This window comes from Ambystoma mexicanum, chromosome 12 (genome assembly GCF_040938575.1).
Source record: "Ambystoma mexicanum isolate Mex_15411 chromosome 12, UKY_AmexF1_1, whole genome shotgun sequence".
Classification (NCBI taxonomy): domain Eukaryota; kingdom Metazoa; phylum Chordata; class Amphibia; order Caudata; family Ambystomatidae; genus Ambystoma; species Ambystoma mexicanum.
Genome location: NC_090936.1, coordinates 467332693 through 467347449, shown reverse-complemented (window position 1 = coordinate 467347449; position 14757 = coordinate 467332693). Strand labels below are relative to the sequence as shown.

Here is a 14757-nt window from a genome sequence, read left to right as displayed (position 1 = left end):
ACCTTAAAACCAGCTCACATCTTCTGCAGAACTGCTAGATTGCTCAGCCATTCCATCAGTTGTGGGGTCAGAAACTCAAAGGAACACCCTGTAAAACAAGTAGGCTGACGTCCTTGGCCACAAGAGATAAGGCCTAAGATCTTCCCAGCACCGATATGCGGAAAGCACCTAATGCTGTGACATGAATCTGCAGGGTATGAGGTAATGTTCACGCCATGTGGAAAAACACACAGCTATAATGAGTTTTAAATAATAGTTTTGCCCTACTACAGAGCTTCTTCAGTTACTTTAATATTTAAAAAGCAGAGCATGCACCCATCAATACCCCTTACAATGACAGGAGTCGTAGAGCTTTTCGGGGATACTGTTGAGTCTTAAGCATCATCTGCATCCGTGGCCTATTTGAACTTTGGATGAATTTCAGAAACAAACTGACTGCTTTCCTGAGTTTGTGGCTCCTGTTTCAGAACCTGAAATCAGATGGCAGACCGTCCTTTCCTTAATGTAGCAATAGTATCCAGGACAAAGGAGAGGTCTGGCAGGCCTGGTAGTTTGACGCATGTACCACTCCATAGTCAAAGGAAGCTATCTGATATAAACATATCATTTAATCAATATTTTTGAAATGTATGAAATTGACCGTCTTACAGGTTTAGCCCCCTTATAAGAAAACAAACTTTTTTGCGTTAGTTTAATCCATACTGGCATGTATCATTTTGTATAAGTAAAATGAAAACCTCCACACATAAAGGCTAACCCAGTGGAGATATTATCTGTGGCCTGTTAAAAAGTAAAGTGCCTAAACAGAGCATATCCTCCGGATCCTTAGCTCTCAATGTTATTTCAGGAATGGTTCAAATAATCGCTCAAATCTGAATTAAAGCCCAATATATACAGTGTTAAGAGGGATTCCCTGCCTCAAATAAAACAAAGGAAATGTCTGAATGTCTGTAACTAAAATGTCCATCGTCCTGTGTCAAAATCCTACTTCTAACCCTTACACTTATACCAAAACTAAAATGGATTTGTCTCTTCAGGTCCCAGAAGAATGAGCCCCCTTCTTCTGGAAGATATGATTTGCAAAATAGGGGCATCTCTCCCTTCTTGAGGCCTTTCTCAGGCTTCTTTTGACAGTCTACTCTGGTTGGGGGAATTTCACTCTTCCCTGGCCCATTCTCTGGCTTTTCTTGGCAAGTCATTGTGTTTGAGGCAATGCCTCCCTTCCCCAGGCCTTTCTCAGGCTCCTCTTGGCGATTCACTATGGTTGGGGGAATGGTCCCTTCCCCGGGCCTTTGTCAGGCTCCTATTGGCGATTCACTATGGTTGGGGAAATGGCTCCCTTTCCCAGACGCCTTCTTATGCTTCCTCTTGGTTGTTCACTAGGCAGCCCTGTGTACTCTCCTACCTTTCTCAAATGAAGATCCCAGACCCCTTCTCCTGCTTCTCGCATATGGGTTGCAGACTCCCTTGTATTGACTTTTTATCTGTGAGTCCTGGACCCCTTTGTTCAGACTTCTTAAATGAGGGTCATGTGGGTTTTATTCCCCTTCGTATTGGTTTCTCAAGTGTGGGTCCCAGACCCCTTTTTAATGGTTCCTTAAATGTCCCAGAGGCCCCCGGGCAGCCCCTGTACCTTTTATCATGGATCCCAGTTATTCACCTCCTTCTCGGGCCTCCGTTTGTCTACGTGCAGCTCTTCTCAGCTGTTTCCTGTTCTTGCGCTGGTTTCACCAGCTCCACCACTCTCCTGTGGAGCCGGGCAGCGCATACCTGCTTGCCTGCGTCGAGCAGCATTCTCCTGCGAATGGGCCTTCAGTCTTTCTCGTTCTTAGCAAGTCGCATTACGGCAAAGCAGGTAGGGAAAATGCTAGTCCCTCTTTACGCTACTTGTGACTAATTCCATCAAAAATGGACAGAAAGTCAGCAGATTTGCCTCTAGCTCATAGCTGGAGGTGAATAATCCAACTTTCCACCTACTTCATAGTTGGGCAGTGAGGTAATGCAGCAGTATATGGCAATACCGCTGCATTTAACCTGCACCGCCCAACTCATAATGAGGCCCATTTTCTATTTCCAGGCAGAAATTGAATTAAGCTTCTAATCTTATACCATAGTTCATTATCACTAGTGACCAAATTCTGTGTTACTGGAAGCTCATTTTGTTAGCGATGCTGTTGTAGTGAACCCACTTCCTGTGTTCCCACGTTTAGAGGTTGGTAGGAGCATATTGCTGGATTGATGTACCTTCATCTGGCTACCATTCCTATGATACAATCAGGTTTTAGTTGCATAAAAGGCAAACTAAAGCAGAGTCAGGAGACCTACATTTATTGTAGTGCCTAGGTCACTTCTCTGATGGGGATCAAATGACCAGACAAACACAGGACACTTAAAGTGGAAGGTACTTTACTAGGGGACATTTACAATGTGGGGCAAAATGAGAACCAGGAGGAATAAGGTGCTACCGAAATGTCAAGATTGGTGTGATGTATTTGACTAAAACTTTAGGGAAGGTAAAAGTTCAAAAATGGTTCCTCACCACCCTTGGGTACTTCTTCGGGTTCATGTGTTGTAACAAAACTAGGTCTTACAACAAAGTCTCTGGACGTAGGACTTGCCTTCTTCTGCGTTCTTTGGTGATTCCAGGGGAGTACTAGTTTCACAGGGCCCTATCTCTTTTCTTTCACCTTTTTTTCTGTGACTGGGTCTTACTGGCATGCTGTCAGCTGTCTTTCACCGTCCGGAATCACCATTGCCTGCTCTTCAAGAGGGTTTCCCCTCAGTAGAATCTTCAGTCATCCCATAGCAAAGAAAGAAGGGGCCTGGGTCACGAGTGTGCCACACCTTACAGTCCTAGATGTGGACCAGGGAGCCTGGCAGGATGAGAAGGTGGTTGACTACTCTGCCTCCATCTCCCCTCCTAAGATCTCAGCGTCTGTGCTCAGCAGGTTACCTCATCCGTCCTCCTTTCTTCTAGGCTCCTGCTTCTCTATCTTCCCCCTTTTATTGTGTACGTGCTTGGCTTCACCTGCTCATAATTCTCTGTTCAATGTGTCAATTTCCTCAAAAGGGTTTTCTATAAACTCTTGGTCTCTACTAATTCTCTTGCCTTTCTTAAACATCTCTGATCTCAGCACTCTTATTGCAACTCCCCACTTTCTCCATTAACTTCACCCCTTTGGGCAAGGTACATCTCCCAGTCTTCAAAGTCAGAGTCTCTACATCATGTCCCAACAACTTGCCTCCTTTGGTCACTATTCTACAAATCTCTTTTCTCTCCCCCACTTTCATCCCTTTTTTGGGTACCAATGTCACTACTCTCCAAGTCTCTCTTCTCTTTCACCCCTTCTTCACCCATTTCGGTACCCTCCTTCACTCCTCACAGGACCTTTCACTTTCCAATCTCAGACTTAACATCCTCTATGCCTCTTCATCGTTTTGGGCCCTGCCACTCCTCTGAGCTACCCCTCCTTCTTGCTAAGTTCTCCCTCTACTTCTTCACCCCTTTGGGCATCACTTTGCCTGGCTCCTTCCAACTTCCCCTTCTTCACCCTGTTTGGGAATCACCCTCCTGCAATCCACTTTCACATTGAAGGATTTCTATGTCTCTCTCTAGTTTCTTCACCCCTCTTGGGCACCGTCATGCCCCTTTGGGCACCACCCACTTCCCCTCTATTTTCCACTTAAATTGTCAGTGGTTGCCACCTTACATGAGAAGACCAGAAGAATTGTCCGCTAGTAGCCACAAACAGCTGAAGATTTCTGACCGTGTGGTTCCCCATCTTTCAGAACACTCTGAAGAGGCACCCAAATATATCCATACTGTGGCTCTATCTTTATCATAGAGTGTATATTTATATTTGTGGGGACTGACGCTACAGGTGCAGTATCCCCTCAAGCAATCAGAAGCTGGCCTTCTCTGACCCATTGATTTCTATCAGAGACTAAAAGGTCCCAAAATTCCCCAAGGTTACTCTAGGTTAAGACCGATATCCGAAGGACCTGTATAACTTTGGGAATTGCCTGTGACCCCAACACTGCCTTGCACTTTGAAAGGACTCCAAACACATAGTTACATTTAAAGAAGATAAAGTATTTTTGTATCACACCTCCATGTGTTGATAGCACCTTATTTAAAGTTATCAGAGTTTCACTGCACCTGGATACCACCCGGTTCCCCTTCTAAGAGCTCCCCATGACTCCTCAGCCGCTGCAACCACTTTTTGAGTCAGGGATTGTTTAAGACTCAAGCAGTGGATCAGTGCCTCGGACCGCTGAATAAAGGGTTTACCAAAACCCTCTAAAAGTCACAATGATAGCAATATTTGTGCCACCATCAAGCATTCCATACACTTTCTTCCCTATACTACATTTAAGTTCTTAATGGGTTGCTGAGGCATGGTGACAAATACTGTAAAACATGAATTGTTAGCCCAACAGGCAAAGGGGACTTGCAATTCACAAAGTCAGACCATTGTTCCGGAAAACACAGGAGCCATGAACAATACTTCAAGTAGTTCTTCCTTTTGTTTGATCATATCTTGTGATTTGTCACACTAGTTGTGGCATGGTATGGCTCCTCATACAAGACTGCACATACTTCTGTGATTAATTGGGGCTTGATCACTGCTTCCAGAATCGGATGCTATATAACTTAATTTCCCAAATTAAAATGTTTGCAAACTTTGCCACTTTAATCACAAATCCTGTCTTTTTGCGGTTATGTCCCAGACATTTAGGGCACCCTGATGGACGTGTTGGCAATATTGTGTGTTTTAGGCTAAATCTTCCCTTGGTCGTATCAGATAGGGGGGAGAAGCAAAATACAATGTGGGAAATTCTAAAGTAAAAATAAAAAATAAAATAAAATACATATAGAAGACACTGAACACACTCACATAGCACTCAAAGTTAGGAAATACAGAAATGTGAAAAGTGAACAAAAACAACAGGGCAGTACCAAATTGTGCTGCATTATCTAAAGGACATTTTGGAGTGGCATTGTCAGTGGCTAAACCCGCTGTTAGTTCATGAAGATTGGAAAAGGTGGTGGTGGCGGGCACAGATCTGAAATAATGCTGTATTCAAAAAGCCTGCTCTTAACCACATTCCTGATGTATGCACTGTTCTGCCGCGCTAAGCACAATTAGCAAGAGATAGATTAAGAATGTGTATGTCATGTTCTTAGAACTTGCAGTAGAGGTGTTAACGGGAAACCTGCAACAGCAAATATATTTACGCATCTTTTGGTTTCCACAGATGGAAGCCTGCATTGACTTATTACAATGGGGATTCTGCAACATATTTCAGAAAGAACCCTCATCAAGATGGATTTACTTGAAAGGCAAGATTAATCAAGTGAAAATGGTAGCAGAAGAGGCAGCAGCTTAGAAGTACTGTTCAAATCTGATGTTAATACCCTCAGAACAGGGTTAATATAGACTAATGTCCCTAAAAATATAATGGTGGGTGCTTCCTTCATTACACACTGGGGGCACCCTTCTGACACCCAACACGGCGCCTGAAAGTAAAACCCCTTCAAAGTTTCCCTTAAATATCCCCATAAATGCACAATGCAATGCCTCTGTGCTCCCAATCGTTCAGCCAGAGCAATGACACTTATGGCCTCCCTCTTAACACAGGATTGAAGGTGGTGTGGAGGAACCCTGTGAGCCGAAGCTCTTGCATGCTTGCCTGCAGTTCCTTGTTGGAAAATCATCCCTGCTTAAGAATGTCGTTTTGTTGACACTTTAAGCAGCAGCTCTGGCACATACAGGCTGCTGCCATTTGGCACCTCATAGATTGCATCTGAATGTATGTAGTGGCTTGAGAATATGGAGGCATAGCTATGCACGTGTATCTAGGGCAGCAAAACTCTACACTTTGACTTGTCTTTCTAAAGTCAAGGTAGTGAAGGGTCGTTTTTTCTGTCATAATTTGGATGTGCCTGCTCTATACGTGCATGGCTTCAGACCATTTTAACAAGCATTAGAAAAGTCACCCATTTTGGCCTTTGTCTAAGCATGGGATAGCCACTTGCCAGGGACGGCCATGATGGCACCACCTGGCCATAAAATGGCAACAGTTAGAAAATGGTGCAAGTACCTGGGCATATGGTAGAAGTGCCTGGCAAATGCCTATCTCATAACTAGACGCAAGCCAAAAGGGTTGTCTCTGGCAATGACCTCTATGCTCCTCTGGCACCAACTCCCTGTGTGTAAAGTGTTTCACTAAACCGAGAGTAGGAGGTCGTTCGCTTTCCTCAGCTGGATCCCTCCTTTGGAACAGTCTCCCTCTCCCTCTGCTTCTTGAGCAGCACCTTCTCATGTTCTGAAAGCACCTCAAGGCTCTTCTCTTTTCCCCAGTCGCTGTGATTGGTGTCTTGGACCCTTATGTATCTTCGGGCCCTGACCATTCACACCCAATCTCCCCAGCTTCTGTCTACATTCTGCACTTGCCTCGGCCCACCCTCCGCACTGGAGACTCACACTTTTCCCCCCAAAGCAGTTCCTGGCCGCATAGCACTTACCATACCGTGCACTTCATCCGTCACTCACCCTCGATCACGGACACCCCAGCACCTACCCCACTGCCCTCTTCCTTGCTGCACTTGCACGTTCTGAATGGTCACAAGGCATAGTAGGTTTGGCAGTCCCTTCCCCCACTGTATTTTTTGTATCTGTTAATTGTACTGCAATCCCATGTTCCCTCCCTGGTGCCCTGTGGGTGCTTTGAAACAGAATCTATATGCTGTATAAGCGCCTAACAAGCAAACAATAAATAAATAAATGCTTGTTTTTGACAATCCTTCAGTGCAAGGACACGCGAAATGCTTATAAAGTGGCTGAAGGCACACATGGCTAACACAGGTGAATTGCACCAGTAACTCACTTACAACTGCAGTCAAGTCATTAACTCTCAGAAGACCTCTTTGACATAACACTGGTAGCCAGCTACAGCAGAATGTTTGATGTTAGTGTTTGATAAAGCCGGTTCAAATGGATCCTAGGAGGATGTGTTTTACGCTGGGAGGAGATGGCAGTGGGTGGGAATGGCCATAGGGAAAAGCATGGCCAGCGGTAGTGAATGAGTGGGTCAATAATCGGAAAAAACACCCAAAAGTCGTGTGTACCACCTCAGATCCCATCTGCCACGTTCCTATACTTTAATGGCAAAAGTAGGAAAATTGACCTGATGGCAAATTGTATGTTAACTGATTAAAATGTGTTATCGTTGCCTTCTAGATGGACCACTGCTACTTTGTTACTTATTCCCCAAATGTTGTGTGATACGGTTTCATCTATGATTGAATCACTTTAGGTTTCTGTTTATCAAATTGTATTACACGTTTTCCAGGACCTGCCTAGGAATGTGGCAATACAATTACTGACAGAATAAAAAAAAGTAAATAAAGTTATCAAATTCAGTCCAAGGACACTCGGGCCATAAGAAACAGGCACTCACTTTGTCTCGGCTGTGGGGGAAGTCTTCCTCAGCATGGTGAGAGGACCAGCTTGGTACCGCTGGGTGGATCTGTCCTGGCCTGCCGACCTGAAGGTCAGTTACCTGAGCTCCCAGTCTGCTTGCGATGCCCACCTGAGTGAGATGTTGGATCTGAGATGGACCTTTCAAGAGAACCAAACAAAGAGTAGAACAGCTGTGTCAAACTAGCATCCAGGTGCACACAGAAGGCTGTGCAATACAAATAGTACTGCTTTTTGACTTGCAGAGTCTCTTGGCTAGCTCTTCAACTTCACAGATAAGTTATAAAGCCACAAATCAATAACGCTTTTCTGTAGATTACAGCAAGTGTGTCAGTGTGGAAATGTGATTTAAAAGGATCTTCGTGAATATTTCCTCGAAGACCATTTCATCAATTGTATGTTCTTTTTTAAACACATTTCATTGCAAATCAATGTGGGTGGAAACCCCCAGAGCACCCCACCCCACATCCACCCCATCTTAATGGGGCAAAATGCGTTAATAAAATTCGATGTAATGGGCTTTGTTGGAATATTCAGTGATGTAACGTGGTATAAAATTTAGAATTCATGGTCATGATTGCAAATGCAATGCCTTAGCTACTCAGTTCCGCATCCTATTTATGCTCTGCATTTAACATCTGATTACAAGGCAAGCACGCCACCTAGCCACCTACCTGAAGTACCTCCAATGGGGCGTGGTCGTGCCACTGATGGGATCTCCTCTGGGTACAGTGCCCTCGAGGCGTATTTCATTTCAGAATGCTCTTGGTGCTGGCGATCCAGCTGTGCCTGTTCAGCAGAAGAAATGTATCCTTGCCCATAGCCAGCTCTACGAGGGGATAACAAAAGATATCTTCAAAACCACGACAACTGGAAAACAGACCGGACGACTCGCCCCAATCCACACACAGCGTTCAACCAGTTGCGCAGTAAAGCGACCACTACTTTTTAGGCGTCCGCCCACAGAAACTATGATCTGTTGTTCTGTTTTTCTCGACAATATCTTACTGAAATGCATTCTAAGTACCCGGAATATGCAAATGATTAACATGAACACATTTAGTTAAAAAATATAAGGGGCTTGGCAGGAAAAGGTGTTGGAAAGTGTGAGGAGGGTTGCGTGGAGGCAGGAAAATACAGGGCGCGTTGTGCGTAATATCAGTAAAAAAGTTGGGGGGGACATGATCCTGTGTTCATGAAAATTCAGGTCAAGGTTCTCAATTGGGATACCCACATCCATCCGTGATCTTTGCAAATTGCACTGGTCTGCCTGGAAAATGCAGAGCAAACAGATACAAAAAAACATTTAAGTTCTGAAACAAATGTCACAACATACAAAAATGAAAGCTTTCTTTGTGAGGGGTAGAGATGAATCTCCAAAGCAGACAGTCTCAAAGGGACATCACCGGTCCATTAAGTCCTAGGAAAGGGTTGACTCATTAAACTGCACCAGAGCAAATGCCAAGGAGGTAAGAGATGAAAACATTAAGCTTGGAAGCTTGACTGGGGTTTGGCTGCACGTGTTCAAACCATACTTGTCCCGTATGTCAATCCCTATAAGGGATAGGGACGTGTTTCTGAATGTCTCTGGTTAGGTGTTCAAGAAGACAAAACCAGTAGAGTGTGCACAGGCTGGGCATCAAGTTTTCCAAGATCGCACAATGGTAACATGACGGAGCAGAGTGGCTCCAGAATTGCTCCTCCTCATTCCGAGCGCATTGAGAACCGGGGAAAACCTGGGATTCATCTGGCAAGATCACAAAATGAACAATTTGGGAGTTGTGGTCTCCACAAATATACAATTAGTACAAGCAGTATATGAAGAAAATTATATTAAATCAATTGAAGAAATATAATGAAAAGTTGAGAGACGGCTGCGGATTCCGATCTCCCTAATGGGTAGAGTCTCTCTTATCAAGATGGTGCTGTTACATACCAACAGTCCCCTTCTGCAATACTTTTGGAGGGTCCCAAGCCTGCTCCTCAAACTGATATGGGCATACCGAGCCTGCATATCTCTTTCTCCACGCTGACCCTGCCATACGGGAAGTGTGGCCTAGCAATACCAGACTTGGAGGCGTTTACTGAATGCACCCAAATAACTCATTTACACACTGACCGGGATTCATGTAAACGGACCCAGATCGGCGCTCTGACCTGGGGGACAGTTATAAAACCTAGAGACAAAATGGAACCTTGGCATGCCATCTGGAGAACCCTACAACAAATGGCAAGTCAGCTGTGATAACATGCCCTACACACCGACACTCCCACTGTACTCCCACTCCAGGTGTGCCCATCACTTTTGAGAGGCAGCTACAGATACATTATGGGAGCCTGAGTGTTGCAATGCCAGGGGATCTTTTCCAGACAGGGAAATGTATTACACTCGCAAAGCTTTTACAGAGAAAGGCATTGCTAATAGCTTAACTACTGTTATGTACTACAAAATGAAGGTAGTGCTAAGCGCTTACTTGACAAGCTTCCCCACTGAACCGAAGATCTGGGATAATGCATTCTCTCACAACCAAGGCAATCTGTTCAAAGCTTATGTTTATATTGCAAGATGCAGAACTCGAAAAACACATGGTCATTACCTGCCTGGGCGAGATGGGACACCGCACTAGAGCAAGCCATGGCGGACACAAAATGGAAGTAGGCATGTCCACACACACACGAGCAAAATATTTAAAAAAAAATAACATATTGCACACTAAACAAGCTCCAGACCTATACCCCAGAGGTGCCAGACACGTGCCAGATGTGGACATGATCAGGCCAAATTTATGCACCTGCCTGGGGCTATGCGCGCATACAGACCTTGCAGCGCAGGTTCAGGGATACAATGTATAGAATATTGGCACTGGAGGTGTAACTCAACCCTAAGCTCTGGTTGCTAGTCAAGTACAAATCTGTTCAAGAGTCGAGGTGCCGAAAGCAGAAGCTTGGATGAAGGAGTTAATATACTGTCACGTATGCAGCATTACAACCGGTGTCCAGCAGACAAAAAGATATATGTACGAGCTTGAGGGAATATCTTGCTACTGAAGCTCCTGCATGAAGGGGCGGTGCATAGTAACAACGGCAGCAGAAGCAGGATTAATTGTATAACAAGTACTGGAGTCGTGGACTGGAATGCTGTGCTCCTGAATCCCTCAATAGTGTGACATATTGCCCTAATGTTTCTCTCCCAGTCAAACGAATCATGTGCAATACAACAGGTAAATAATGCAGAACTTTGCCAAAAACTGAAATAAAGCATTTGCCAAAGCCTTACTGTTCCTACTTTATTCCCTTAATTGTTTTGCAATTGTAATGTTTGGTAATGTATAAATAAAGTAAAAAGAATTAAAAAAAAATCTCTTTGCATATTTAACACTTGCTAAGGAGATGGTCAGTAATTACACAAGTATGCACTTTTCCTTAACATTACTTTAACACCATTGCACTAGAGCAGAACTGTGAAAGGAATGGCCATCAGGACTCATGAAAAAAGGGGAAAGTAAAAAGCCCCAAAAGCAACGATAAAGTAAAACCAGAATACAGTGTGGGGAAAACTAAAGCTGCAATAACGCACACAGTTCAGACATCTGTAATATGGTTTAAAAGACATTTTTCTATAACCCAGTGTGCGGGTATACTTCTGTGATAAAGTAATGCTTGTTTCCATGGTATCAAGTGGAAAAAGCACATTTCTATTGACTTTTTAAAATTAGTGTTTACTTGTTTTTCCAGAAACCTTTATGGCCTTGAAAAAATGATTTTTTTTACTATAACATGCATTCCTGTGTCCTTTCCCAGATGCCACGGAACATTCTTACAAACATTTTAAACTACACTAGATGCAATCCTGGATAACTTCCTTTATTGAATCTTCAGTATGACAGATTGTGATTTAATTCAGTGTTAATCATGAAGCCCCAGTGTTCTAAAAGCCAACGAGATGCCTTGGAAAAGCAGGCATACAATAAAACAGCAAGTTGAAAGAAAATGAGAAAAATATTAGGAACCACTATGTGCTCTGCAAAGGTTCCACAAGTTCACCTCTCTAACATGTATATATGGCAATGAAAAGCAACTAAAAGGTGGCAACCAAGGACAGAAAAGCTGCCATGCCACACAGGCTTCCCTCGAAGTGTACAAGAAAGATATACATAGTTGCCAGACTTCTTCTACATGAGCAACACATGCCTTCTCAGTGCAATGAAGAGATACACACACACAGACATTTTCTTTTGTATGCTTCTAGTAAGGGCGTCTACGAGCAATTGAACAATTTGAGGTAGTAAACCTTAAGAGGCATTGATCTTACCTGGTGGTAAGACTCGGCGCAGATGGAGTGGCCACTCCATACTCCACGTATCTCTGGGGAAAGCGAAAGAATAAATCAAAATAAAGTCATACACACATACATGATGCCTACAATAAAAGGAAAGGCAACATAGGAATGTGTTTCACTCTTCCAAACATAGAATATTGGATAAAGGGGTCTCTGCTTTAGTTCAAATGCAAATCCCTTGACTTAAAATATGAATACACAAAGTAGCCCACTGATAGATGAATGTGCGTGACAAATGTATGGTGAAGCCACTGGGTTAAACATGTTCCACACTACAATACAATGTGATGATCATCACATCTATCTTTGGCTAACCAGCAGTAAAGATGGCACATCCATTAACAGCTTCATGCAGGGTAATGATGTGCATGTATATCTGTGGCTCTCCTGCAATAAGAATACTTATGACTGGCTGTGGCACTGAGTAGAGGTGTGTATGTGTGTGGGATGCAGCGCGAATGGTGGATATACACATGGATGAGTGAAGAATACATAAAGAAAAGTACACGTGACAACAGTTGTAATGGAATGCAATTCGTGAGTGCAGCAAGACTGAACATTTTGACTTTCAAGACAAAAATGATGCAGGTAATGAATATTTCTCCATGCCAAAAATGTAGTGCACCTATATACCTTTCCTATGATAGTCTCTTGACATCCCTCAGTGACTGCCCTGCAGTGGCAGCAGGACAAGTTAAAGGTTGCATGATCATTTCATTACACAACTGCAGGGACACAAAGTTCAAACAGCCAGAGGTGTCACTTTAACCATCTACATCTCAGAGTCAAATTCTTATAATTGTGCACCCCAGCAGCCTGATGGCACGATACAAGCCATGTCAGGTAATGGCATGGTGGCGACTGAGATGACACAATTGTACAGCCACAAGCATGACTATCATTATTGCCAGCTTGGTGAGCAGTGCCTCATGCAGGACAGGGCTGAGCGTGTATTAGCTGTCTGGCACAGGTGTACATACAACATCCATGTGGGATTCAGCACAAAAGGTTTCTTCATTGATCCCTCGGAGGAGAGTCAACACCTTTCTCCACAGAAACGGAACCTGGGAGGTCACGTATTAACAGGCACTTTACAAACTGTCCTGCCATGACAATGTCCCTCTCTCATCCGGGTGCTGATTACTGGCGTTTCCTTTGAATTAGGCAGACAGAGAAAGTGATCGGGCTTAGATTATCCCAGAGGACAGGTTCCGATCACAGAGGGTGGGGGTTACCATCTTGGCTTTGCTAGAGATACCCAAACTTCCCATCCCCATTCTCACTCTCCCCACTTCTTGCAGACAAGACACGTTTAGCATGACATTAGCAGGAAAAAGACAATTGTTACAAATGCAAGGATTGGCTTCTTCATGACAGGTTTGCCCTCGACAATCCAGTGTTTCATTTTGCCTACAAAGGACCCGCCCCTTAGCCGATTCATCTTTGGAATTCAAGACAAGAAGGATTCAGCTGGAACTCTGTTGGGATACAGTCTAGCTCAACGTCATCTGCCACGGAGGTGAAGACAGATGGCAACAAAGGAAAGCCCTTCTCCCAACCCATCCCAAGGTTACATTTGGGATGAAATTGCTGTGTGGACAAGATCTACTTCAACCTTGGCACTGGAGGTGACAGAACTCCTGCAAAGTGCCCTCGAACAACCTTCAGGTTGTGAAGAGCAGAAGAAAGGGCTCACCTTCAGTGAGATCCTGAACTTGGCCTTAGAGCAGCCACGGAACCAAGAAAGGGTCCCCCTGGATCTCCCTCAATCTCCAAACCGCCTGACACAGATTTGGGTACCTTCTATAGTTCTGCTGCAAGGGAGCCATTGGAGTCATCTCAGACCTTGATACTAAACTGTCTCCACATCTCTAAGTTTCTAAATGCTGAAGCTGCACTGTCTCTGGATCGAAGACCCGCCAAGTCTTCAAGAATCCCAACCAACAACATCTGTTAATTTACCAGCTCCTTCGAGCTCCACGTCGCTGCCGGACCCTGACACTGCGTTGAGCCAGCTGACTCCCACTCTCTGGCTTCTCTGCACCCAAGGTGGCAGAGTTTTCCAGCAGCACCCACCCGACATCAACTACCATCCCCAGTGTCTTTGACCTGCAAGCTGTCACTCCTGGCAAACAGCACTACATCACTGAAAACCGACCCCTCCACTGCTTGACTGACCCTGGCTCAGTGCTGAAAGTGCCCTGACTCCCAGTACAATGCAGAAAAGTCAGGCTCAATGCTGTTCAGCCCCAAAGAAAATAACTTGATATATCTGAGGAGGCCCTGTCCCCCTGGTCCACTTAAAAGGAACTTCATGACTTGTAAACCCTGCCACTTTACCTTTTGAGTCACATATTCATAAACATTGACATTGCTGTTGAAATCTTTGCCTGGCCACCCTTGTCTACAAACCATACAAAGTCTGCTTTCTCTGTGTGTTCCCTTACAGGCATGGGCCAGTAGTGTTTTTATTAGATGTGTGCACGTTTGTTAGATTAAAGATCCTATCTTTGTAGAATATTGGTTGGACATTATTTAATTTTGGTACCACTGTACTATTATTGTTTGGATTGCTTCTGTAAAAGCTCATGACCCCCCTAAAGAGCATAACCTGCCCCTGGCGCACATTACCAAAAGAGGTAAAGGAGGGATACCTGTCATTTTTACATCAATGGACATCATCCTCTACGGCCCATAACGTAGCAAAAGGCTTTCCGCATCGAACTACAGTACTTTACAATAATACATTGGCCAAAAAACATAAATGGGGTGAAACAGTGTGAAAAAGAATTGCAGAGAGAAGAATATACTCTGGGAAAGTCATAAACATACACATAACCGACTTGTAATGGTTCTGAATTCAGGGAGATTTACGTGTGTGTACCATGTCATGATAAATGTTGTCCCAATCTATTGCTACTAAACATAAAATGT

The 14757-nt window shown here is 44.1% G+C and overlaps 1 protein-coding gene across 2 annotated transcripts in view; it reads right to left on the bottom strand.

Moving 5' to 3' along the window:
* Positions 1-14757, bottom strand: part of KIAA1549 (KIAA1549 ortholog) — a 644398-nt gene that overhangs the window by 21736 nt on the left and 607905 nt on the right. For both annotated transcript variants that reach the window (XM_069628735.1, XM_069628736.1), the window contains 3 exons: positions 11797-11849; positions 8159-8313; positions 7465-7625 (listed from right to left, as the gene is read on the bottom strand). In XM_069628735.1, coding sequence (XP_069484836.1) covers positions 7465-7625; positions 8159-8313; positions 11797-11849 — 369 coding nt within the window. The remainder of the gene's footprint in view (positions 1-7464; positions 7626-8158; positions 8314-11796; positions 11850-14757) is intronic.